Raw genomic sequence first — 26,724 nt, 5'->3', positions numbered from 1 at the left:
TTCATATCTACACTGCCCTTTCGCTCTTATCAGTTCATCTAGGGTCGTTATCCCAAAACTTAAATCCACCGTGAAAAGTGGTGAATGACTGTTTAAAAGCTTCTCTGAAGTTATAACGTATGTGTTTCATCCACGCCGTACATCTATTTTTTTAAAGATCATTTTACGTTAATGAGCCTGAAAAATAAAGTATATCCTTATTTCAAGTGGACCACATTACAGGAACAGTGTTGATTAAACTTGCACAATTAAGAATTTCTTGGGGGCATGACTGATCTTTGCTTTTGCCCTTTATCTAGGTCTGTATGACTTTATTGGATGTCAAATAAACAGTACAATGGGCGTACGAGAATTTTAATGATGGACATCCAACCACTACTGTTTTCCTATGGTGTGGTCCACCTGAGATTAATATCCCTAATGATCCGTAAAAATGTATGGACAGCATGGATAGAACACATACTTCATAGTGGGGCCCACAGAGAACCAACCGTTAAAATTTTCCTAGGACCTGCCATGTGTTTATTTGCCATTCAACCAGATCATGAGGTCACATGGACATGTGCGAAGGGAAAACATAAATGTTTGTTTGATCCAAAACTTCTCTGACCGTAAAGAAATTTTCAACGGTACAAATTTAATCCCCACTTCTTCCAATGGTGTGGTTTATTTGAGTCTTTAATATCCATAATTTTTCTACAAATACTCTAAAATGATGTTTCAAAATGGATGGACGGAATGGATAAAATATATACATAACTGTGGACCCTACAGAGCCCCTAGCTAGGTCCTGGTGGAGTAGTACCCAATCCGCGCCCGGGTAACACAAGCTCGGTCCTGAGGCGCGACGGACGGAAAAGAGGCCATCATCTCGATCGCTGGCTACAGACGGAACTACAGGCTACAGCAATTCAGAAAGAGTAAAACCTCACGAACTCTTCTAAAGTACGCACGCGTCCGCCACGAGCTAACCTACGCATCCTCCGTCTCATGGCATCTGCTTCTGAAATCCTCCACCGATGAAACCTTCCTCCCAATGTCCGGCGGAGCTCCCGACGAATCCCAGCCATCAAAAAGCACAGAAGACGACAGCCGTCCGATTGATTACAAGCCACCGGAAGATTCAGAACCGTCGGATTCTCGGAACGCTGCCGGTTCCTATGTCCTTCGCCTCGAGAGCTCCGACGCGTTGGCGAGAGCGATCTCGTCGACTCTCGGTGCTGTGATCTGGGATTTCGATCGGACGGCTGAGAGTGCAGCTAGGAGCCAGGACGAGCTGTCGGCCGCGCTCGATCGGCTCACCAGAGGTACGTTCTTTGAGATATCTGATGATTACGGTTTTGGTAGATTGTGATTTGAGTCTGAATTGGGGAATTGATATGTTCACCCACCTTGGTTGATAGATACAACCTTTAATTTCTACTTTTGGTAATACAAATAGTCCAACTTTCTCTGATTTTATTACCAAAAGTAGAAAGAAAATGTGCATTATCAAGAAATGGGGTTTTGATAGGAGTGGATATGCTGTCCCCTATCGCAGTACCTTAACAGTGCATTATCAAGAGATGCTGATCGTAACCGTTCATTTTCACATTACTACCATATTGAAGCTATGATCTTATACTCATGCTTAATTGATAATCCTGACCTTTGACTCGTGGATTTGAACATGAGACATTAAACATCTTGTGATTGGGAAGACCTGTTTTTTTTTTTTTTTTTTTTCCTGATTGGATAGGTATCTGGTTTCGGTGGATTGGGAGGAGCGATTTTGGGGGGAAATGTTAAAGGTTTATCATGCCTGGTCTCGGACCATTGCTTGGTAGTGTTGGAATCTAGTGTTGATTGTGGGGTCTTGTTTCGATCAGATTTGAACTGATGTGGCTGGAAGAAGAGGGCTTTGTTGATCTTGTGAAGGAGTGGTGGTCATTTCATGTGCTAGTTTGTGTGGGATTTATTAATCCAAAAGCTGAGAATGTTAAAAGCAAAGTTAAAACAATGTAGTAAGGAGCATTTTGGGAGTGTTGAGGTGGCCAAAAAAGTAGTGTTGGATCCGATTCAAGAGATTGATTTAAAGGTAGCTGCATGGCATTTGTTCGAGGAGGATAGAAAGAGAAAAACATAATAGAAAAATTAAGGAAGAAAAAATCAAATGGAGGCAACAATCGAGGGCTTTATGAGTAGAGGAGGGGGCAAAGATATGAAATTACTTTTATGGTATAACGAGTACGAGAAGGAGAAATAATAGAATTTTAAGCCTCCTTGTTAATGAGGAAAAAGATGAGTTGTGATGCCATTGTTAGTTTCTATCCTGAATTGCTTCCATTGATAAAATGGGCAAGGCCTACTGTTGATGTAAAAATCTGGCGTCCTACTTGGATCACTTGAGACTTGCAAAATAAGACAAAGATGGAGACCCTGGCTGCAGTAGGGGACCCTCTGATGCCAAAGTCAGACAGGCAAGCTAGGTTTAGTAGAACGTAAAGGGTTTTTGTGTATTTTCTAGGTAGGAATGTGCGTGTACCTTTCACCATTAGGGATGCCCTTTTTATAGTTGATAGAGGGCGGTGGCGTAGATGGTGATCTCCTTGTTTAGTAGGTGCGTATTGTAGAGGGACTCGGATTCCGTTTATGTCGTGGATATCTTCTGAGATCCTTGGTGGAGATCTCGGGCGGATCTGTGTTGCAATCATCTTCCGGGATCCTCAGCTAGGATCTTGGGTAATTACAGTTGGAACTAGCTCGGAAATGTATGGGTCCGTGGAAGGGCTCGATGTCTGACGGAGGCAGAGAGATTCAATCTATCGATGGCCGAACTCGGGGTCGTTCCATGAAATGTAATAGTGTTCTTCCCTAGTCGTTTAGGAGCTCCTTCGTCATGACTAACACTGGCCGACCTTCTTGCATTGTGCATATATGTCTGAGCTGGTTTTTCCTTAGTGGTTAGTCCATTTTGACCCATAATAGCTACTATTGATGATATCTTCTTTGATCAAATCAATGAAGAGGAGACTGCTTGGATTGAAAGCCCCTCTACCAAAGAAGAGTTTAAATTGGTGGCGTTCAAGTGAGGCCATGACAAGGTGTCAGGTCTAGGTGCTTTTCTTGTAGCTTTCTTCCAAGTGTTTTATGAAGAGGTTAAAGATGATCTCTTTCCTTTGGTTGAATTTTACTAGAGTAGTTCCAAAAAGAGATGGGTGCTTCATTCATTTCTCTTATTCCAAAAGGAGGTTTGATAATGCCTCAAAGACTTTAGGGGCTTTTATCTTATTCCAGTTAGGCCAATCGACAACCCTTACAAAATAATTTGGGAGAAGTCCTTGCATCCCATCTAAAGGAAGTAGTAGCCGGTGACATAATGTAATATCTCCTTCTCAAGGGGCTTAATCTATCTGACTCTATGATTCCACAATCACTACAAATAGGGGTTTGAATTGGGGGACCACTTACCTCCATTTTTATTTGTGGTGATTGTGGAAGCATTGAGCCGGATGCTAGCTAAAGAAAACAGGGGAATTCTGAAGTAATGGCTTCAAGGTGGAGAATGCCGCTTTTATCATTTCACATCTTTTACTCATGGATGGCACGCTATTGTTTTGTGATGCAAATTGTCAAAGTGGCAAATTTGTGCACAATTATCAGGTGCTTTGAAGTAGGTATTAGGATTAAAGTTCAACCTTAAAAAAGTGAAATGATGGGGTGTGTGGGCTTGTAGGCTTGTTTGGTTGTAGATGGGGGTGCTGCCCTCGGCTTATCTTGGCCTTGCTCTATGTGTGGGAAAGACTCCAACCCATTTGTGGGATGCTGTGTAGAAAGAGTCTAAAGAAAGTTATTGGGTAGGAAAAGAAGATATTTATCTCCTGGAGGGGCATCACTTTCATCAACTCGGCCCCTTTGAATATGCCAATCTATTATATTTTGACGTTCAAATGTTCGGCTGGGGTGATTTTGACGATTGGAAAAGATCCGAAGTAATTTCCTGCAAAAAGGAACAAGTGACAAGCATAATTTTCATCTTTTGGAATGAGCAAACGTTTGCCAACCTAACAATTTAGGTGGGTTCGGAAGTAAGATCCCTTAAATATGTGATTCTTTCCCTGCTCGAAAAAGTGGCTACGGGGGTTTGGGATAGAAGGTAGCTCTGTGAAAGCATGTGATTTCATGTAAATATGGCTTACGCACAAGCGGTTGGTTTACAAGATTCTCCTCCCTTTGTAGGCCTTCTTGGTTGTGGAAAGTGATTCACAGCATCAAGAAAGATTTCTTGAAGGCAGCAACGAACGCCGTTGACGACAGATTGTGTACTTGGTTTGGGAAGACGTTTGGTTTCACTCTCAAGTTTCATGCTGTGTTTCCCTGGCCTTTTCAGTTGGCAGTCGATAATGGTTTGATGATCTTCGAGGTTTTTAATTCACATGGTGGCCAAGGTGTTTGGTGGGAAAGGGATTCTTGTAATTGGAATTTGGATAGAATTGGGAGCTTCCCTATAAGTCTATCTATTCCATGTTGCGGGTGGGGAGAGATTAGTCTTCATTTGGAGGATCTTGGGACCTCCAAGGGTGATTGCTTTTAGTTGGTTAGTGGGAAGGGACAAATGCTTACCATTACTCATTTGAGAAGTAGAAATCTTATTCTCCTTAATGTGTGCATTCTTTTCCTTAGGGGTGAGGAGCAAGGTGTCCCGTATCCGTTACGATACGGCCGTATCGGCCGATACGTAACGGTAATGGCCGGCACTGTTACACGATACGGGGTCGAAACGGGCACCCCCCCGATTCTGTGACCTTAACGGCTGTTACGGGCCATAACGACCGTAACGGCCCCGTAACAGCTGTTATGGGCCTAAAGAAAATAAGAAAAAAAAAATAGAAAAAAAAAGAAGCGTACCTTTTTTATTTTATTTCTTTTCTTCTTCTTCTTCTCCTTCTTCTCCTTCTTCCTCCTCTTCTTCTTCTTCTCGCCCTACTGCGGGCCTCCTCTTCCTTCTTCTTCTTCTTCTTCTCTCTCTCTCTCTATCTCTCTCTTCTTTCCCTCTTTTTATTTTCGGTTTCCCTCTCTCCCGTCTTTTTTGTCTGAAATCGGAAGCCGATTGACTGGTGTACCACACACCAGCTATAGCTATATAGCTACTGTAGGTACGTGTCATGCTAAAACGAGCACTGACACTCCTCAAGCTCTGAGTTGTACAAACAGTTCAAAGGAGTTCAAAGTTACATGGGCTCCACAGTGATGTATTTGTTATATTTACACCGTTCATCTATTTTTAGATATTATTTTAGAGCATTACCTAAAAAAATGAATCATATCCAAAGATCTTCTGGACCACACCAAAAATAGCAACGAAGATAATGATTTTCACCGTTAAACAATTCGTAGGCCCACCATAACGTTTATTTTCCATCCAATCTGTTCATAAGGTCAAAAAGACCTGAATGAAGAGGAAAAACAAATTTCATATTGATCCAAAACTTCTGTGATCCCAAAAATGGTTTCAATGGTAGACGTTCAATCCCCCGCTGCTTTTTGCAGTGTGGTCCACTTGATAATTAGATCTGTATTATTTTTAGTGTCAAGCCTTAAGACGACCTCGTCAAATGAATGGACGGTTTATATATAACACATACCTCATGATCAGACCCGCAGGACTTACTGATGTCAATACAGGTATGTAAGTATGGTACACCACCTAATCTGCTTTCAAAAAAATGTGCGTGGGACGCTTTTGTACACGTGCCGTGTGGCCCCACCATGATGTGTATATTTTATCCATGCCGTCCATCCATTTTGCCACATCATTTTAGGTCATGATCCAAAAAATTAGTAAGATCCAAATCTCAGGTGGACCACACCATAGGAAACAGTGGTTATAGAATGCTCACCATTAAAAATTTCTTGGGGTCCACTGTAATGTTTAATTTTCATCTAACCTGTTAATTGGGTCACATTGACGTGTATGAAGGGAAAACACACATGTCAGCTTGATTTAAAACTTTTGTAGCCCCCAATAAATTTTTAATGGTGGACGTTTAATTATTGTTGTTTCTTATGGTGCAGTCCACTTGAGCTTTGGATCTGCCTCATTTTTGGGCTCATGCGCTAAAATTATTTGGCAAAATGGATGGACAGTGTGGATATCACACATTCATCACTGGTGGGGCCCAAAAAACTTTGACACTCGTGTGCTACACTTCATAATTCGGGTCCCGCCTAATTCGGGCGCTTAAAAAATTGTACACGAGACATGTATTAACTTAAAATTTACCAATTAAATTATGGACTATAATTGCTAATTCACAATGCCAAAATCAAATTGTTTGAATAGTTTTAATTGTTAATTTGTGGACGCTTATTTTTTAAAATAGGGCCTTTTGATTTTTTTCATGATTCACTATCCAATAAATGTCCACCAATTCATAAGTGAGATAATGGCAATAAATTGCATGAATTTGAGGCTGATTTGGGGCATGGATTAGTCCTCCAAGTCAGCCCCAAATTGGCAACGCCATCTACCTGAATTTAATTTCATTTTTTTTAAAGAACTATTGGGAGAAATGATATCAAATTGTTAAGTATATAAATTAGATATTTATAAAATTAAATATATGAATTTTGTAGTCAAATTCAAGTTATCTGGTTCATAAATTCATCAGACAGTCCGATACAACTTCTCACCAAAGAGTGGACTGTTACACCACCATAAACATGTTCCAATTTATAAATGAATGCATATTTGGAATGCTTAGAATATTCCGGATTTAATCCATATTTTTTCATATTTTTTTGGCAAAACCGTATCGCCGTTACACCCCCGTATCCGTATCGGTATTGGAGGGCACCGTTACGTCAACCAATACCGATACGGGATACCTTGGTGAGGAGACATTGGACCATATGTTTTGTTGTTTCTCCTTTGAAATTTGATAGGGATTCTTTACGTGGTTTGAGGTCTTTCAGGTCATGCTGGGCACCATCCAATCTTTTTGCGAGCTTGGAGGGGGTTGTAAGGGAAAGAAAAGGGATGCTCTATAGGGCTTTTTCTCTGAGTAGGCCTATGGTTGATTTGGAAGGAAAAGAAATAGTTGGCCCTTCTGGAACAAGGGCCAAGGTAGAGTTTCCACTGCAGGTTCTCATTAAAGCTAGGAATAGATAGCTATCTCGGGGGATCCTGCATCAATATGTTTTTAGGTTGTAATAAGAAATACTTTGATGTTCCTTGAGGATTTGACTCCCCCCTTTTTGTTGTGGGATGATTTGTCATCGTCCCTTTGTTTGGCTTTTTGGCCCTTTGTCCTCTCTTTTAATAAAATCATTTTGCCATTAAGAAAAGATAATGGAAGGTTTGACATGCCTATTTCTTTTCTTACTCATATCTGATGTGGGGCAAAGGAAAGAGGCTCAAAAAAAGAGAGGAGCCTCTAGTAAGGTTTGGAGGGAAATGAATTTCAAATAAAAGGCTCTAATTTTCATATATTTGAAACAAACATTGATGATCCCTCATTTGTTTCAACATAGTACCCCTACTATTAAACAGGATGGAAACTGAATTTAGTTTGGGTATTCAGAAAACATTTGCACATCAAGGAAGTTGTTTTTTTGCACTTGATTCAGCTTGAACCCTGAGTGTAGGCTGATCAAAGCTTATCAAGGCATCTAATGACTTTAAGTAGTGGCCTTAGTTAATAAAAAAGTAAAACGATGTCACTCGACTGCTTATTATACACAATATGATCCAAAATAATAAATATGAATGTTTTGGCTTTTTGGCTGTCTTTGATTCTCTCTAGATTTGTTGATTAAAATTTGTAGTTTAAATATACTTGCATCTGGTTTTTTTTTTTTTTTTTCTCTCATGTTTCTCTTTACTTCCTATAGACTTTGGTTGTGAAATGGGAGGTATATATGATTCACATTGTTTGTGCATTTTTGCAGAGCTGGATCAACTATTAGACGACGCACCTTCGCCATTTATCATGCAGCATGCAGCCAAGATCTCTGGAGTTCGCAAGAGAGTTTCATCGTTGAACTCACTATTAAAATCAATACAACGACGTATTGATAACATAGATCGGATGCTTTCTATAGGCCTGTCACTCGGTAGTTTGCTGGTCTTTTTACATCCCATCTTTTCTTTTAATGAATGTTTGTTGTTGTTGTTTCTGTTGTTATAAAGGTATACCAGGATGTTTTCTGTTTAAGCATCTAAGGTATGCTATGGTTGACGTTAGCAGCCGGACTTCTGATCCAACAAGGTAGGCTCGGCATTTGGGGCAGCATGGGAAATGGAACCTGCACTAAGTGAGCTCTCATTTCCTCACTTTTTCTGCCCCAAATCACAAGTGTGATATGTATGGGAAGGTTCTGAACATAGTATCAGCAGCATGTTGGCACTACCCTGTTGCATTGACCTTGGGAACCAGGAATTTCCAAATGGAGCGTAAAGAATGATCATTAAGTAGCTTTCGTTTCTTTTTTGGGATATTTTACAGTAACCTTGTTAGAATTTAGAACATAAAACCAAAGTACAAGGAATCAACCTTGAGAAACCCCTTAAGGGAGTTGCCAATCCTAATTTGCCACTCATTATAGAAGTGAGAGACCATAAATTTCATGGCCAAATCTCTAGTCTTATCCACAGTGAAGGACTATCTCCAAGGATTGCAATTTTACAAAGAGATTCGCCTTCACCATTAAAGGTCTTTCAATAGAAGAGGTTCGCCTTGTTAGGCTTGAATTTGAACAAAGAGGCTGACTCAATTGCATTTTATGCATCCAGTCCACTATTGAAGGCCCAGGAAAAGAAGAGCGGATTATTCTTAGTCCTTTGCTCAGAACCCAAATTTCAACCTCATTAGAGTCACATGTACCTCCCGTCCCTGAGAAGATTAATTTCTTGTGATATTTAAGAAGCCGATTGGTGCACTTCTATTAGCTTGCGCCCGTAGATATTTCTTGTCTAAAAGAGGCGATGATCTACAATTTTGCAGTTCCCCGGGGGGGATTGTATTTTAATATCTTATGAGTTTATAAACTTAAGAGAAAGGTGTGGCGTCCTGGCATTATATGCAAAATCAAAATGAAAAAGGCCTATGATTACATTGATTGGAACCTTCTTGTGTACATGTTTTGGCATTGTCTAGATGAGGGATTTTGACCGTAAAAGGAAGAGGATTTTAAATATTCCCTACGTAGCCCACTGATAGGTTTTTAAAAACATTTCGGATGAAATTGCCCTTGTTCTTAGATCAGCAGTTGTACGGATTCTAAGTGAAAAAGAAATTACGAAGTATCCAATCCCGAGGAAGTGATATGGACGAGGTTTTTCATTGGGCTCACTGGAACATGTATCCAATCCGTTCATTTTCTTTGTAACCTTCTATTTATATAGAAAAATGATAACTTCTTGCTGATACGATCTCTGTGTGGCCCACAAAATCTGATAACTTATAACGGTGTCCGTTCAATATAATTTATTTTCTTATGATGGGGTCCATATGACTGACGGATATTGATCATTTTTTAACCATGGCCTTCCATGAAATTTCGAGGAGTGGATTCCAAACATAAGCGATGGTGGATTCACAAATGGTGTATGAATACCTTTATAAAGGGCCTATCAATGTCTTTGTTCACTTTCTGCACAAGTCCTTTCTTGAAAAATTGAAGATCGTTGGACCCACTAACAACTCTCCCTCTGGAGTTTCTCTCCGACATTTCTCTCCAACATTTCTTTCCTTCGGCGTGCATCCGGCATTCTCCGGTGTTTATCTGAAAACTCTTCTTTGAAGTCCATCATTTCTCTTCGACAGATATTTCATTGGCTTTGTCTACCATATCTGGATATTCCTGATGATCTGCATTAACAAAAGTTGCACTGGTTATACATATCTCAAGTGGAATGATATCGGATGGAGCACGTAGCATTGGTAGAAGGGACGGGGATATCGCAATCGTCAACTCTTCCACCCTAACATGGATCATTGCTCAAAGGGATGGAAATATTTGTATCGTACTTGCTACCTGTCAACCAAAACGACGGTATATCGTAATCATCTAGTCATCGATTATGACATGTATCGTTGCTTGAAGGACCACGTATATCGCAATCGTCGAGTCGTTAATAATGACATGTATCATTGCTTGAAGGGCCATGAATATTGCAATCGTCGAGTCGTTGATCATGACATGTATCATTGCTTGAAGAGCCATGAATATCGCAATCGTTGAGTCGTTGATCATGACATGTATAATTGCTTGAAGGGCCAGGAACATCGCAATTGTGGAGTCATCGATCATGACATGTGTTATTGCTTGAATCCTGCATATCGGGGGACAATATGTTCAAATGTAATGGTCAGTGTGTGCTCCTTGCTTGCACAAGAGCTGTACGCCTCACTTTCTCTATATACATTGGTATCTGAGTAGGTTGACTTTGTCTACAGAAGAGTATATATGTGAGGAGATCTTCATTATCTTTGATTGTATGTAGAGGAAGTAATCCACATACTGCTTCACCGTACATAACCTTTATTCTCAAATCAAATTCATCCAGTGTTGGCTTTGTAATCTAATGTATTTTATCTAGGAGTTCCTAGTACATAATATCATCCCTCACAACAACCCCTTTCGAGTCCTTACCCACATACGAAAAACTTTCCTTTTCGTATACACCATCTCCATCATAATAGTATAGGATAGGCCGACGAGCCATAATCTTCCAATATGGGTTAACTTGCAATAAAAAATGAATGGTGTATTATTATGTTTACGACATAAATGGTATAGATTAACAAATGTAAAGGGTTGAGGTTGTAAAATGTGAAGGGTCTAGGTTGTCATCTGTTAAGGGTTGAGGTTGTCAAAATACGTGAAGGGTTGTGGTTGTCAAATGTTACGGGTCGAGGTTGTCAAACAACGTACAGGGTCGTGGTTGCAAATGGTAAGGGTCGAGGTTGTCAACTTTCCTACTTGTTAACCTCGACTCTTCACACTTTCTAATCTCGACCCTTACATACTAACTGTCAACCTCGACCCTTATTGGATGTTAACCTCGACGCTTATTGGATAATAACCTCGATCCTTATTGGATAACATTCTCCACTGTTATCACATGATAACTTCGACCTTTAACACAATGCCACAACACATCACAACCTAGCCCTTTAAAAAAAGATAACCCCGATAATGATGAGATTTAAGGTTTTATTTACCTTAAAAAGTGACTAAAACTGTAGTTTACTATGATAGTAGGGACACTAGAGAACTACACGATCATGATGGTGGAAGTAGTGGACGAAGCTTCAACGAAGAAGAGTTTGGGGATGAACACCGGAGAATGCTAGATAGACTCTAGAGGAGAGAAATGGCAGAGAGAAATGACGGACTTCAAAGAAGAGGAGTTTTCGGATGAACGCCAGAGGAGAGAAATGTTGACGGAGGGAGAGTGGTAGTGGGTCCTACGATCTTCAGTTTCTCGAAAAAGGACCTGTACGGAAAGTGAAAAAAAGAAGAAGTAATGGTTGACCATTTTTAAGGGCGTTCGTACATCGTCTGTGGGGCCCACCATCGCCTATGTTTGGAATCTACTCCATCCATTAACATCAGAATTTCATGGAAGGCTATGGTTGAAAGAATTATCAACATCTGATAGTCATATGGATCGCATCACAAGAAAATAGTTCATATTGAACGGACATCGTTATAGGTTATTAGGTTTTGTGGGCCACACATACATCGTGTCAGTGAGAAATTATCATCTTCTCATATAAATAGAAGGTTACAAAGAAAATGAACGGATTGAATTTAGATTTTAGTGGACATAATGACAAATCATGTCTACATCACTTCCTCAAGATTGGATACTATATAACTTCTTATTCACTTAAAATCCGTATAGCTGCTGATCCAAGGACAAGGGCAATTTCGTCCGAAATGTTTTAAAAATTTGGCAGGGGGCTACAAGGGAATATTTTAAAATCATCTTCCTTTTGAGGAATTCAGCCGTACTACAAGGATAGTACGGTCAAAATTCCGTTGGGGAATTCGGCCATACTACAACGTTAGTACGGTCAAAATCCCTCTAGATAAAGTGGATTGTGGGTGCATCTCTTCCATGCACTTCTCGATCCTCAATCCTCATAAATGGGATGATGATATGACTTTATAGAAGTTCAAGGGGATTAAGCTGGGAGACCCTTTATTCATATTCTTGTTTGTTGTCATGGTTGAAAGCCAAAGTATGATCTTCAAACATGCAATCTCTAAACGTCTGTTAAAAGTGTTTTCAAATTGGCCAAACTTAGATAAATATCTTGCATCTCATGTTCGTGGATGGCACCATCATCTTTTGCGATGCCTACAATTCTCAAGTGTTTATTCTAAAGGGTATCATTTGGTGCTTTGAAGTGGTCTTTGGGCTCTGTTTAAACCTCTCTAAAATTCTAATTGCGTGGGTTGTGACAAATGCAGTTGAGGTTGAAGATGTGTCTAGGGGATCTAGTTGTAGCCAACCATCTATTCCTATCGTGTATTTAGGCCTTCCTTTGGGGGCTAACCCTAGGGGCTTGTCTATATGTAATCCAATTGTCAGAAGGAAGTTATTGGCATGAAAAAAGGCCTATTGTCCTTCATGGGTTGTATTATGCTTATGAAGGCTATGCTGGCAATCCTTTCCCCCATATTATTATCCATGTTCAAGATTTTGGCCAAGATTGTGAAGGAGATAGAGAAATTCAAAGGGACTTCTTATTCTGGAATGAAAAAGTAGATATCACAATAAATATCACAAATACCATTTATTGAAACATGAAAAATCTTATCAGAAGGGGCGTCGACATAGGAAGAACCAAAAAGAGAAGTTGGGCCCTCTTATCTAAGTTGTTGTGGCATTTTGGTGTTGAGCAAGAAGCGTTGTGGAGGAAAATCATCTCTAGTAGGTATGATGATGGTGATAGAGTGTGGATTCCATGCACCATAAGAAGAGGAAATGGCTGTCATTACGGAGAAACATATCGGTATTTGGCAAGTCAAATGAAAGGCGTTGGGAAGGTTTTTGCGAAAGGAATTAGATATAGTGTTGGCTCTGGCAATGGAATAGGATTTTAGGAATATCTTTGGGTGGGTGACTCCAAGTTGGCTCAGGGGTTCCTAAGGTTGTTTCACATATCATGCAAGAACATTGTGAAGGATTGTTTTGAGTTGTTAGGGGGCATGGTTGTTTGGAACATGCTGCTTAGAAGGAAGATGCTCAATGAGGAGGTTCTTGTATTTTTTTGCTTTATTGGCATCTCTTGATGGTTTGTACCCCTTCCTCAATGAACTAGATGAGAGAATTTGGGCGACGTCTTCAATGGATACTGTTTCCGCAAAGGAATACTTCAAATATCTCTGTCTTCCTGCCTTTTATAGACCCTGTTGTGTTGAAGTGTGGGATTCCTTGGCCCCACCTTGGGTTTGATCCTTTGTTGGTTGGTGGTTTGCCATGAGTGTGGAAGCTACTATAGAAACTTTGCCATTTTTTAACTCGAACATATGATATGCTTGTACATAGTGTGTAGAGACATTTGGAATAATCTAGGGTCTTGTAAAGAGTAGAAAATTTTAGAATTAGTATACACGGTAGTAGAATTGTGTAGAGATTTCTAAAAGATGTTGAGTTCTTTAGTGAGTTTTAGAAGCTAGTAGAAGTGTAAAAGAGTGTGAAAGTTTTCTCAAATATTCTTGGCCATTGGATGAATGCCATATGGCACAATCTAAGTCATTGATATCAAGAGTCTAGTGAGTTCATAGGTCTATACAAGGGGTGGGCTCCTTATTTGAGACTCACTCCTTGGGTTGTAATTCTCTCCTTCAGTGCTATAAAAGCTTTCCCATTCACACCCCAATCTAAGCAACTTGGGTCTTGAGTACCTCTACTTTACTCTCTATATTGTTATTGGTTTGCTTGATCACCTCTGCATGAGCTCATTGGGTTCCCTCCAAATTCCCCAACCTTTCATCTCCTTCAGCAATGGCAAGCTCTAACTTGCCAACGTGATCCTCTAGCAAACCAAGGTCTATACTCACCCTTGTGAGTTAATAGGCCTGTCCCTCCTATTATGCTTCGATAACTGCCTTTCGATTTGCTCATTAGCAATCACTTTTGAAGGTGACATAATGCCTGTTGAACTGAGTAGGCTATGATATCAACTATCATGTACTAGCTACTCCTCACTCAAGCAATGCCCTAATGCTACTCAAGTTAGCTTACCTCCCACTTACACTACCAAGTGCTAGACGCTAAGTATGAGTACTAGCTAAGATGTAAAAGAACACAAGAGAGTGAGTGGGAAAGCTTGTATAACACTCAAGGAGGGGAGTGCAACTTATCCCAAATGAGGATCTCTTCCCCGATATAGTCCTAAGAACTCTCTACATTCTTTACATTAGTGGCTTGGGTGGTGCTATGTGGTATTCATTTAACGACCAAGAATACTCTAGAAAACTTCTAGGCTTTTCCACACTTCTGCTAGCTTTAAAAACTTACTAGAGAAATCCGAAATCTCCTTGAGATCCCTACGCAATCCTAGCATAGCGTATACCACTCTAGAAATCTAAACTTTTCTACAAGACTTTAGGTTATTTTAGATATTTTCACTCACAGTGTAAGACTCTTATATACAAGTAGATCCAGAAATTGCTAAGTTCCTACAATAGGCTCCACATTCGTGACAAATTGCTTAAGAGAGACAGTTTGAGGGGGAAAAAAGAAGAAAAAGAAACTGGGCTCTTATGTTGGGAGAATGAAGTATCGGTCGATCATCTTTTTTTTTTTTTCCCACTGTAATGTTGCGAGGGAGATTTGACTTTCTGCCTTTGCCTACTTCACATCGAGTTGGTATTTACTGCTTCTCCAGGAGACTCAATGTTGGTTGGATCTCCCTGCTGTTTTCTAACAGGGAAAAGGTTCTTTGATGCATGCTCTCCCATGTTGGGTGGAGGTGCAATCAAGGAAGCTTTGAGTGGGAGATTTGCCTGTTTGAGTGTGTCGAAGAAATGATTAAATCCAATTTGGCACATTGGATATCACTGCTAAGCATTTTAGGGCACTGAACCCGTGGAGCTCTTATGAAGTTGGTGGGATTCTATCAATGGCAGTGGAAGTGCACCAAAGGTGAAAGTGGGAAGGAAGCCAATGCCCACTCAGCATAAGTTGAATGTTGATGGTTGCTCAATGGGAAATCCCTGGCAATCTGCTATTTGGAGTGGTTTGGGACGAACATGGGGAAATTTGTTTGGTTTTCTCTGGCCTTATTAGTTTTGGCAATTTCAATAGAGTCGAGATGGAAGTTATTCTATGGTCATCAAGCTAATTGGAAGTCTTTCACTGGTCATCCTATTGGTGGAAGGTAATTTGAGAAGTACAGGCTTCTTTGTCAAATAGACTCCCTTGGAAGAGAAGATTCATCATTAACAAAATTATCACCAGGGGAAATGAGTTGGGTCCTACTTTGCTGTAATTCCTAGAACTGTTAACTCATTTGCAGACTCTTTACTAAATCTGGAGTATTGGGGCTATCTCTTGTAATTGGCAACCACCATCCATTGCCCTTATGAATTGCTTGCCTTGTCGGTTTTTATTCTTTTCTAATAAATTTCAGTAGTTTATAAAAAATGGATATATATATATATATATATATATATATATATATATATATATATATATATATATAAAATTAGAAAATAATTCTTTTCTAATAAATTTCAGTAGTTTATAAAAAATGGATATATATATATATATATAAAAAATTAGAAAATAATATCGACATAGTTCCAATAAAATTCAATTACTTTAATAAAAACTAGAAATAGTTCATTAACAGAACATAAAAACATGCAGAATCATCTGAAGCCACCCATGCCCATGCCCATGCATGCATGCGCGTGCGCACCCACACACATAACATCACTTGCTCTTGTGTGTGTGTGTGTGTGTGTGTGTGTGTGTGTGTGTGTGTGTAAACCCAACAAATAAACAACAAGAATAACAGAACTTCTGCTTTTTTGTTATATGGGTCATGGTAACTATACTGAAAAATGAACTAAAATCTAGAGAGTGGGAGGAAGTCTGTGTAATGGACGCAAGCTTGAGGGCTGGGAGTGTGATATCTTTGTCTTGACAAACAAATTCACATAACTAAAGGAGGGAGCGGGAGGGAGGGATGAAGGGAAAACAAGTATAATCCAAAACAAACACATATCTCCTGATAGATATTTGTTTTGGTGCCCAATGAGACAGATGAATTGTACCAATAACCTTCCGATTCACCTGTTAAAAGCCCATGTTGAAGGAGCTAAATATTTATAAATGTTTATTAACATGTATTTTTGCATTTTGTGGGGTTTTCAGACTGTTTTTATCCAAAACTTGGGCATATCATCTGATATGTATCGTGTATCAGTAATGAACAATGCAATACTCAATATCGATTTTAACCGTTGCCAACTTGCGGCACTTTCCGAAGACATCACTAGGACAGTTTTTCCATACCGATTTTGAAGTGTTGTGTTATGTCTAGGGGTTTCCAAGTATCGGCAGAGGAAAATCCCAGAAAATAGAAGTGTCCAGGTAAAACTGGAGATGGTGAAATGACTCGCGTGGTCCCCAAATGTTTGTAAATCCACCTCATCCGGATTACTCACTTTTTAAGTTTTCAATTTGAATTTGTTTGTTTTGTTGTCATAGGAAAATCCCAGAAAATAAAAGTTTCCAGGTAACACTGGAGAGAGTGAGACGACTCACATAGTCACCAGATGTTTGTAAATCCGCCTCATCCGGATGCTGATTTTGAGTTTTGAATTTGAATTTGTTTCTCTTGTTGTCAGATGACTCAGATTAAACCAATTCATTGACCAAGATGTGGCTGGCAATGTTTGAGAAATTGTGATTTTGTCCCAGTTTATTTGCCTGCATGCGATGAGCTCATTTCTGTAATTCTTTAGTTGCCTGGATTAGTGAAATAAATATTGGTTGTCAGGAATAAATACTTAAGTGCTATAAATTAACAATACCAAATCGAATAAAATAAACCATGTATCATGAATCGCAACAATCATGAAATAAAATAAACTTTTTCTTATGTAATTGGTTGTCACGAAAAAATTTCCTAATACTTTTATCATACTGTCCATGCGCAGAACCAATGTTTTAAAACTCAGAGTGGACTCTGACCCCCTTTTGCAGGCAGTTTGGTGACGGTCCAACCGTTGGTCCAACTGGTCAAACCCATTCCAATCTGGAAATCTACTCAAGTTAGAAAAAAGTAACTAAAAGGATAACAAATAATACATATCTGCCATTGGCTTGGCAATTATTTTTGAATTAGAGGTCGTTGGTTCGAACTCTACCTGATAGAGTTGTTTTTCTTTTTAAAAGAAAGCAAATGAACACTTTAGTTGACCGGGATTTCCCAACTGGTCTCGACTGGGACTCTCTGGTCCAGTTTGGGTTTCAAACACTGCATTAAACTGGAAGGTTTTTTCTTTTTATTGTTCCATTACCAATGCATACTGCAGACTGTAGACTGTAGTAGTTAATCTGCCACAACAAGGAGAATGTGGACTTGGAATTGGTAAAAGAAAAATGAAGTGGTAGACTGGGATGATAGTTTAGACCTCGAGCATGTTAATTTAAACTGCAACCCTGCTGGCTGTTGTGACTAACTGATGAGGCAGGCACTATACTTTTCTTCAATCATGTCTGGGGAGAGGTAGGAAATTTAGTTGTGGTCCTCGTAGACAATTATGGTGCATTTGGTTGTCATCTAAATTGCAAATTGATGGGAATTTTTGGCTTAAAAGATGGCTATTTGTTCCATCTGGCACTTGGAGTGGCACAAGTTTTTTGAAACTGCATTATTGAAGGTCCCATTTTTCAGCCTTGTGTGCGCTAAATCAGTATCCAGATTCAGGTTGGACGTGAAACACTGGGGATGTTGATTTGGGGAGAAAAGTAGCCAGAAAAAGCAGGACATGGAAATGCAACCTTTAAGTGCATGGAGCTGATATTTCTTGTAGTTAGGAGTTTGATTTCATTATTCACTTCACTTGGTCCCTTTTTAATTAAAAACAGGATATAAAGCTCAGACCACCATTCTAGTTGGATAAGTAGGTCCAGATAGATATCCTTTAGATAAAATAGTAGAGACCTCACTTTTCTCTTGGAATTTTTCTACAAAGACCTTTGGATATATCAATTTCTGGCATTTTTTATTGAACTGTTCAAAAACTCACTGACTCGACTCGAAACTCTTGGGAGTAAACTCTGACTTGCTGAGATTTTGAACTGCGTCACTGGGAAACTTGGTTGTGGCTGTGACTCGACCTTAACTTAGGAAGACTCGGTCGAGTCGACTTGATGCGCAGTGACTTGAACTGAGTCACTTGGTGAGTCATAGAGTCATCACTAGTAAAATGCAAAAGCGGAATGAGGAAATCAAACTCAAGATCCCTGCCAGAGCCAAGATACAATTAACTAGTGCGTTATGCAGTGCGCTGCTATTAGATATAGCTATTTTTTTAAAAAAATTCTTTTTCTAATTAGTTTAAATATCAACACCTATTCGTTGTATTTTTAATTTAATTATTAAATATTGAGTCGAGTCAGACTGAGTCTTTAAGTCAACCCAACCTGGTTGAACATCAAATTGAGTCCAGTTTTCGGGTTTTTGAACTATGATTGATTGTACTATGTTAGATTGTATCCTGTTGTTGTTTGATAGATTTTGACTATAAATTTTTATTTTTCAGAGAAATCAACAGTAGAGAATGCAGGACAAAGTCAGCATTGACCCATGGTAGTCCAGGTTCAATTCTCTCTACCTTGTTAGGCATCTGTATACTTGGATTTATTTTCATGGTATTTTGATTATTTACAATGATATGTTCTTTATTATTATTATTATTATTTTTCCACTCGTCTTTTCTGGTGGCGATAAAGCAAACATGTTCTACATGATAAATACAATTACTAACTAGACAATGTAGTGTACCTGTATTCCATTTATCTGAAAATGGCTTCCAGTTTTCCCATTCCCATCTACATTTGGCTAGCATTTCTCATCTTTGCTTGGGCACTTGAATGGATTATAGGTGGTTGCTTTTGAAAAAGAGAAACTTTAGATACTCTGGCCGTGTGATGGATAATGTGCAGGCACTTAGAAATTACTTAGAAATTGCATACATGGCATACAAGTCAAATTATGCTGTCCAAATTATGGCATTCCCTGTAGATGTATCATGAATAAAAATTAAGCTCGTTTGATTATTTGACTATTGGATTGGTGGACATTTATTGGATGGTTAACAATGGGGGAAAAAAATCCAACAGCCCTATTTCAACAAACAAGTGTTCACAAATCAGAGGTTAGGGTTGTTCAAACAATCGGATTTGGGATTGTGACTTAGCGATGGTGGGTTCCACAATTTAATTGTTTTATTTTGAGTTGATGTATGCAATGTGTACAATTTCCGAGTGCCTCTGTATCGTCATATGCTGTCTGAGTATCGCAGAACTCCCCTTTTAAGAATTGGCAGTCAATTCCATTGATTGCTTCAATGAATTTGCATTACTGTTAAAAAAGAAAGAGAAAACTTATGCGGTGCGACTGTTTACAGCTGTTATAAAATACCAACTAAATCGTTTCACTATGACTGATCTAAAGAAATTTACACGACTGTGATTCACTTCCTACTGTGTCTTGGTGGGTTGTGTCAGATTCATTAGTTGTGCACAGATTTTAAGGTATCGGCCAATACAGGCCCCTATGCTGATAAAGGCTGATACGAGCTCTTATTGGTCAGTATCGGCCAATACAGGCCCATATCGGTTGTGTAGAGGAGCCAATACAATACCAGTGTTTCTAGTCAGATTTTTAAACTGGTAGTAGATAGTTGTCAATCAAGTTAAAAAAGACTTACTGCGCTGAATCGGCTTGACTCAGCAAGACTCAGGTTGAGTTAAAGAAGTGAAAGACGTAATCCATCATAAGCTCAGAGTACTTCAAAAAGGGTTCTTCTAATGTCCACCATTTAGGTGAACTTTGTAAAGTTCAGATACAATTGGTGCATGTGCTTGCCTATCTAGATCGCACATCAGATGGGGAAGCTCACTATAAACAAACAACATCACTATGTAAAGTTCAGATACAATTGGTGCGTGTGCTTATACATCATATGGGGAATCTCTTGGATTGTCTATAATACAACATCACTGAGTGGGTGATCTCAACCACCTGATCAGCTGCCTTCCTTTTGATCGTCATTGATAGCTCATGAAAATTCTATTGATTGTGGCACTTGTGTCATTTTTATAATGTGGCCCATCCGAGAGGGTAAGACAATGGTTGAATCTCCGGAATAACTAGCACATGTATGGATATTGGCGTATAGATGGGGCACAACATACCCTTCAGAGGTGCGACACATTGTCTTATTAGTTTTCAATGGGTGGATGGATGTCGAATCTGGGCTGCCCAATTGATAGGTCATCTCTTGAATGGATTGTATCCCCAAAATTGCACCAACTGGATCACCCTAGTTGTTCGATAGGCTGCCCAAGCTACAGACATTCTACAATGGTCCAAGAAAGTTCATTGATCGAAAATGTAGGAGTATCGTTATCCAAGAGATGAAGTATACTCTGGACATGCGGGATCAACATGTTATTTTGGTGAACTTTAACATAGTTCACCCAAGTGTAATATACATTGGACAAACCTTTCTGCAAATTACAAAGTTGATGGTATTCCTCCTTAATCAATGTATGCTGCAGTTATGATCTTTTCTTCTTGTTGTCTCTGTTTGTTTTTTTTCCTAAATTTTTTCTTTCCACCTGATAAAAGGATGATTGATTCATAAGGGGTTAAGTGTGCCTCCTGAAACCAGGAGGTAGAGACTGGTTTTGTCCATGAACAATATGGATATATTGGCCTGCATTTGCCCAAAATGGCCTATATGGGGCGATACGACCCACTTTTGGTGGTGACCAATATGGTCCGCCGAAACTGATTTTCAATCCTTGGTTCATATCCAATCATCATGTTACTAATCTTGGAACTGTCATTGAACTTACAGGTATGGAAACGAAGATGCTCGGACAGCACGTTTTGTCTCCCTTCAGACTGTAGTTATTACTTGGTGTAGTCGTTACAACTATTGAAAGGAAAGCTCTCTCCTATAGAAAGGAATGACATATTGTCAATCTGGTCGTACACACATGGCTGACGTGGCTCAAGTGGAAGCATTTGGGTTTTCCAATCTGCTATCAAAGGGACGCTTGTCTGATGTTGTTGTCACTGGACCAACTTGAATCGAACAGGTTTAACAAAAGCTTTTGGATGAACAAGAAATTGTGTAAATGCTACAAGATCCTTTGGATGAACAAGGTGGCAATGGGTCTGGTTAGGGTCGGCATAGCCCCATTCGTTTACCAAACAGGCTAAGAATCTAGCCAGAACCAGACCCACGACATGTCACCCAGGGGCTTGATTAGACCCACTTAATATTCATCGAGACCAAACCAGATCTATCCTGACCACCGATTTAAATATAACCTGGTCAGGCTCGACCAACCTGACCTGATCTGGCATGACCCAACTCTAGTTTTAGAATGAAATATGACCCAACTCTATTATTTTGTTTCGGGATTTTTGGTCAGGTTGGGTTGGGTCCAGCCCTTTGATAACCCAGTTGGGGTTGAATCCGAGCGTAACCTGGGCATGACTTGGCATTCTTTCAGGTCGACCCAAACACACCTCAGAAGCGGGTTGCGTCAATTGACCCACAGGCTGACTAAGCCCTAATTTCAATCATCATAGTTGGAAACCTTGGCGGCTCAACTTGAAATTAGGTCAACTCAACCCGACCCGATCAGATCTCAGCCCAAGCAATTAGGAGTGTGACTCGGTCCTGAATTGATAAGACTCATCTAGTCAACTTGACGACTGAGTCAACTCACTGTGACTCGCCCCTCCATTTAATGTATTAAATACTGAGTCTAGTGAGACTTGATTGACCTGACCCAGTTGGAGGTCTTGAGTCCAGTTTCCTCGGGTTTTGGAATTATGAATTCAAATCCAAATCTCTTGAATGACCGGTATGATATTCAAACAGGATGGGTCCTACAATCAGGTTTCCACCCACATCGCTGGTTCCGGGTCGCAGCCAAGGGGAGCTCATCAAATGGATGGTTAGAAGTAAAATCGTCGGTGCTCCAAATTCAAGGGAGCGGATTAGCTGTTAACCGGGTAACCCCATGGTAGGTGTTACTCCAACCGTGTGGGTCCCACCTTGATGTATTTGTTGTATATCCAGGCCGTCCATCTGTTTTTCCATCTCATTTTAGGATGAGATCCCAAAAATTAAGAAGATCCAAATCGTAAGTGGACTACACTAGAAAAAGGTATGAATGACCATTAAAAAACTGTGGGCAAAAAAAAGTTTTGGATCAAGCTGATCTTTGTAATTTCCCTTCATACCTTTCTTCTTGACATTATCAACAAGTTGGATATAAAATAAAAATTTTGAAAACCTTACTACGGGCAATTTGGAATTTTTAATGTGAGGCACTCAAACATCACTGTTTCCTTTGGTGTGTTCCACCTGAGATCTGGATCTGCTTAATTTTTGGGACGACGTCCTAAAATGGGCAGAATTAACGGATGGACGTGTGGATATACAACACATCATCAGGTGGGCCCCATGGTAAGGGTAACAGCTAATCCACTCCCCAAATTCAAAGGGGAAAAAAAAATAAAATCAGAAGGTTATTATTACCTTCTCAATCTAACTTTGGGTTATATTCCATCCACAGCTGGGTCAGCAATTTGTTCGCTCCAGATTGCCATACAACCATGGCATGTGTATGGTTGCAAAGTCACCACCATTTTTTAAATGGTCCAAAACTAACCAATGTGTCTAGCCCATCGACATTGCAATCACCCAAGCAAAAATAGAGATTTCCCCCACCCATTGCCAATTCAAAATCCACAAACTCCATGATTCCTTGCTTTCCCTAAAACTCCAATTCCAAATGGGATTTGCTCATTTACATCAACACAAATCACACCCACATTCTCTAATTTTCATTTAAGCTACATTGAAGGAACTTGCAGCACTCTCCACAAACTTCCTAGCTCCCTTGAACCATCTCTTGTCCCCAGCTTGTGCCTTGCAAATGTAGAGCTTTCCGTCGGAGACCGTGGCCGTTATCAGCTGATGCCTGCCGCCCTCGGTTCCGTCGGCCGTCCTCGTCAAGACAGAGATGAAGTAGTATTGTTTCCCTCCGATGACCGGTGCCGATGTTTCTAATATGTTAGCAACTGCAACGGCGTCCGTGTCGAAACCACCCTGATTAGTTTCCAAATTAGAAGAGAATTACATTAGTCAGTAGACTAACCATATTGGAAAATGATTGTAGCCACATCCAGAATGGCTAATCCCACACACATGGGGCCATGTCACATAAGGGTACAATCCAAGCCGTTCATCAGGACATTACTCACCTGATGGACAGCTTGGATCTTGCATCCATGTCCCATGTTAGATCATTTATATATCTATACATTATACAGGAACATTCAAATGCTATATCAGAATTTGGGCTCTGTTTGGGCTCCGATCTGGGCTTGGGCCTTACCTGGCCCGACCCAAATCCACCCTCTTGATGGTGTATGTTCTATGATGCATCGTAGATACCTCAGACTGAGTTTTGCCAGAGTAGGATTGCTTCCCAAGCAAATAGCTCACCTGCACATCATCCGCACACAGCTCAGAAATGCCTATGCTCTAATAGGGTCCACTCTAAAATGCGCATGGTGTTCAATACCCAACAAATATGGTACACATAAATAAATAATTTTTTTAAAAAAAAAAAAAAAAAAAACAAAGACGGTACACCCATGTGCATATTTTATAATATTCCCGTGATTAAAAGACTCAGTGACTCGGATCGACTACTTCGGCCCTCCATTGAGTCGAGTTGAATTGACCGACTCGCTCGATTCCTGGTTGACTCCGGATGACTTGTTGTATCGAACTGGATCAGAGTCCGAGTCAACTCGGCTCGTTCAGGGTCTTAGAACCATGAATATTCCCCATAAAATAAGCAAAAACAAGAAAAAAAAAATTGAATTACTTGAGAGAGAAATTCCTCCGGCGATCCGTATTCGGTGATTGTTTTCTTAGCTGCAGGAGTGATCATGACCGATACGTAGGTGGTGGTGTCGAAGTTGTCTTCGTATCGCAACACCTGCCCTGGGAACTCTACCTCTTTGCTCGGGTTCCATTTCGCCGGTATCAGTATCTTGAAACCATCGCCATCATATGGCGAGAAGTCCGTGTTCGTCTTTGGCTTCCCGAAAACATTAGCTGCGGTCGATCAAGGGTTTTTCATTAATCAAGGATGACATTTTTTAGCCGTCGATAAGGTAGTGACCATCTTGCCTTCTTAAATTTATGGTCTCATCTTATGATCATCGTTTGAGAACAAAAAAACTCGACTTGCCTTGAAATCCAGTCGAGTCGATTCGAGTCGACTCGAAAGCTCAAACTGAGTTGCTATGGACCATCAAAGATCTAACTAATCGGAACGTTGAGATGGTTTATAAATTGAGATTCAGTGTGTAATTCATGCACAATATCATTCTTCTAGTATAAAGGTGATTCAACCAATAACTTTTATATATCTAATAGATGAAGGAGAAATGTTCCCATACAACATACAAAGGTTTTATGGGAACTCTTAACATACAATGCTTTATTTCTTGCCAATGTATCACTTGATCATAAGATCCGAGTCGTTCAGATGGTGGGACGCGTCATTAAGATCATTCCAGCTGCAAACTAGGACGGTCAATTTATTGGGTGAGCTAACCATCTAATTTTCCCTTCAAACCATCTATTTGATTGCCACAAAATGAATGGTTAAGATTGCTCGATCAGTATGATTATAGAGACATGCTACATTCACAATGGGACCCACACTTTTGATGGCCTGGATAGCTGTAAATCAGTGCCACATGTGAGGAAGATGAGGCCTATCCATTTTCAAAATGGTGCTGAACTAACACAGGAATCTAGAACATGAAAAATTAGCATAGGTTTGAAAAATAGACTGACTCGCTGAGTCAACTCAGCTCAATCAGATTTCATGGACTCTTGGAAAAAGACCCACTTGAGTCATGGCGCTCCCAAAAAGAAAAAACCATTTTAGCATGTGAAGACTCAGTTGATGGGTCACCCGAGTCAACTCGGCTCAACCAGATTTCATCAACACTCAAAGAAAAACCCATTTGAGCTTGACTCAGTCTAGAGTCAACTGAGTCAACTCAGTCCAATAATATTTCATCAACACCCAGAAAAACCCCATTTGAGAACTACTCAGTGCAGACTCGTTCAATACTGAGTTGAATCAGCTCGACCAGAAAAAAATGGAAAATATTTTACCAGCTTCGCCGTAGGCAGCATCGGCAGGTGAGACCTTGGTGCCGATGGCTGCAGCCCCAATCAAAACCGTAAGGGCCAACCGACGCGATACAGCACCGTTGCTTTCCTCATCATGGCCCACCTGCTTCTGGGCCTTGCATACTACCTGGAAGGGCTTGATGTTTGACACGTGGCGTTGGGATGGGGCTCTAGAGGGTGTGGACGGTGCATGATGGTGGAGGAAACATGCAGTTGATGCCATCTCCTTCCTTTGTTGAATGTGTGTATGTTTGTGGACGCTCGTATTGTGTGTTATTTTCTTATGAGTGAAGGAAAATAGGTGGTCTGGATTTTTATTGGATGATGGGAAGATAAGATTTTTATTTATTAGATAAGGTTTCAGGAATTGTGATTGGTGCCACGTGGCACCACATCCACCAATGGACTAGCTTCTATAGCACATGGCAATCCACCTTTTGTGTATGTGGCTATGTTGTGTTTGTTTATGGTTGTGTATATCTACAAATGCTAACATTCGTACGTATGGAGCACGTGCATGAGATCCGAGCCATTCATCAAGTAGGTCCTCGATGGATGTGGTCTGGTGCAAAAATCAGGCTAGTGGGGGTAATTATCACCCCTGGATTTGAGAAAAAAATGGACGGTGATAACAAAGTTGACCAACAACTTATATTGAACGGTTAGGATCATCTGACGGTCTGATTTTCTGACCAGATCATATCAATGGTGGGGCTTTCCTGAAGAGTGGTTTGGATCTAAGACCAGCATTCCTCCGTACAAGCAGACAGACTACGTCTGACCGTAGACATGCATTGGTCCACCTACTGAAGCCTGTGGATTATCTATATCAAGTGGGCCCATTTTGTAGAAGACTTTCGCTATAGGTGTTTTGCAGCAAACCATATCTGTTGTATCATTATTGAAGAATGCATACGTTAGCCACACATTTGCTTATGTACTCTACTCTCATGCATGCAAATGTGGCATACGTGTGTTAGATCTAAGCCGTTCATTAGACATATCCAAACACATAAATGCTCTTCGTTAAAAATTCAAGCTGGGCATCTCTTCACAATAGGTATGGGTTGTTGTTCATCAGAGTGGCTTGACATTTGAGGAAATTCACCCACACCTGCACTATAATTGATGAGCGGCTTGGATCTTGCACAGATGCCACATTGCAATGTGTGGACCGAAATAATGAACTTATCATTTCCCATCTTTATTAGGAAGTATATGATCATG

At 40.1% G+C, this 26,724-nt stretch overlaps 2 protein-coding genes across 2 annotated transcripts; one reads left to right on the top strand and one right to left on the bottom strand.

The window, feature by feature from the left end:
* Positions 1 to 851: 851 nt before the first annotated feature.
* LOC131220811 (uncharacterized) lies at positions 852 to 21,383 on the top strand. The gene is made up of 4 exons (XM_058215662.1): positions 852 to 1,307; positions 7,930 to 8,094; positions 18,784 to 18,839; positions 21,109 to 21,383. The coding sequence occupies exons 1-3, from the start codon at positions 1,037 to 1,039 to the stop codon at positions 18,822 to 18,824; spliced, it is 477 nt and encodes a 158-aa protein (XP_058071645.1). The 5' UTR covers positions 852 to 1,036; the 3' UTR covers positions 18,825 to 18,839; positions 21,109 to 21,383.
* Positions 21,384 to 23,004: 1,621 nt separating this feature from the next.
* LOC131220810 (oxygen-evolving enhancer protein 2, chloroplastic-like) lies at positions 23,005 to 25,789 on the bottom strand. Its single transcript, XM_058215661.1, has 4 exons — positions 25,480 to 25,789; positions 24,170 to 24,402; positions 23,731 to 23,781; positions 23,005 to 23,382 (listed from the first exon to the last, which is right to left on the bottom strand). The coding sequence occupies exons 1-4, from the start codon at positions 25,718 to 25,720 to the stop codon at positions 23,122 to 23,124; spliced, it is 786 nt and encodes a 261-aa protein (XP_058071644.1). The 5' UTR covers positions 25,721 to 25,789; the 3' UTR covers positions 23,005 to 23,121.
* Between the last annotated feature and the right edge of the window lie 935 nt (positions 25,790 to 26,724).

Source organism: Magnolia sinica, chromosome 12, assembly GCF_029962835.1.
Source record: "Magnolia sinica isolate HGM2019 chromosome 12, MsV1, whole genome shotgun sequence".
NCBI lineage: Eukaryota > Viridiplantae > Streptophyta > Magnoliopsida > Magnoliales > Magnoliaceae > Magnolia > Magnolia sinica.
Note: the sequence above shows the minus strand (reverse complement) of the source record. Positions and strands in the feature narration are given on the sequence as shown.

What these genes read in the sequence shown, in the direction of transcription:
- LOC131220811 (XM_058215662.1), top strand. Translation starts at nt 1,037, where the DNA reads ATGTCCGGCGGAGCTCCCGACGAATCCCAGCCATCAAAAAGCACAGAA. An exon ending in GCTCGATCGGCTCACCAGAG is followed by an intron (nt 1,308 to 7,929) that starts GTACGTTCTTTG and finishes GCATTTTTGCAG; the next exon opens with AGCTGGATCAACTATTAGAC. An exon ending in TTCTATAGGCCTGTCACTCG is followed by an intron (nt 8,095 to 18,783) that starts GTAGTTTGCTGG and finishes TTTATTTTTCAG; the next exon opens with AGAAATCAACAGTAGAGAAT.
- LOC131220810 (XM_058215661.1), bottom strand. Translation starts at nt 25,720, where the DNA reads ATGGCATCAACTGCATGTTTCCTCCACCATCATGCACCGTCCACACCC. An exon ending in TGCTGCCTACGGCGAAGCTG is followed by an intron (nt 24,403 to 25,479) that starts GTAAAATATTTT and finishes GATCGACCGCAG; the next exon opens with CTAATGTTTTCGGGAAGCCA. An exon ending in CGGAGGAATTTCTCTCTCAA is followed by an intron (nt 23,782 to 24,169) that starts GTAATTCAATTT and finishes GATGATGTGCAG; the next exon opens with GTGAGCTATTTGCTTGGGAA.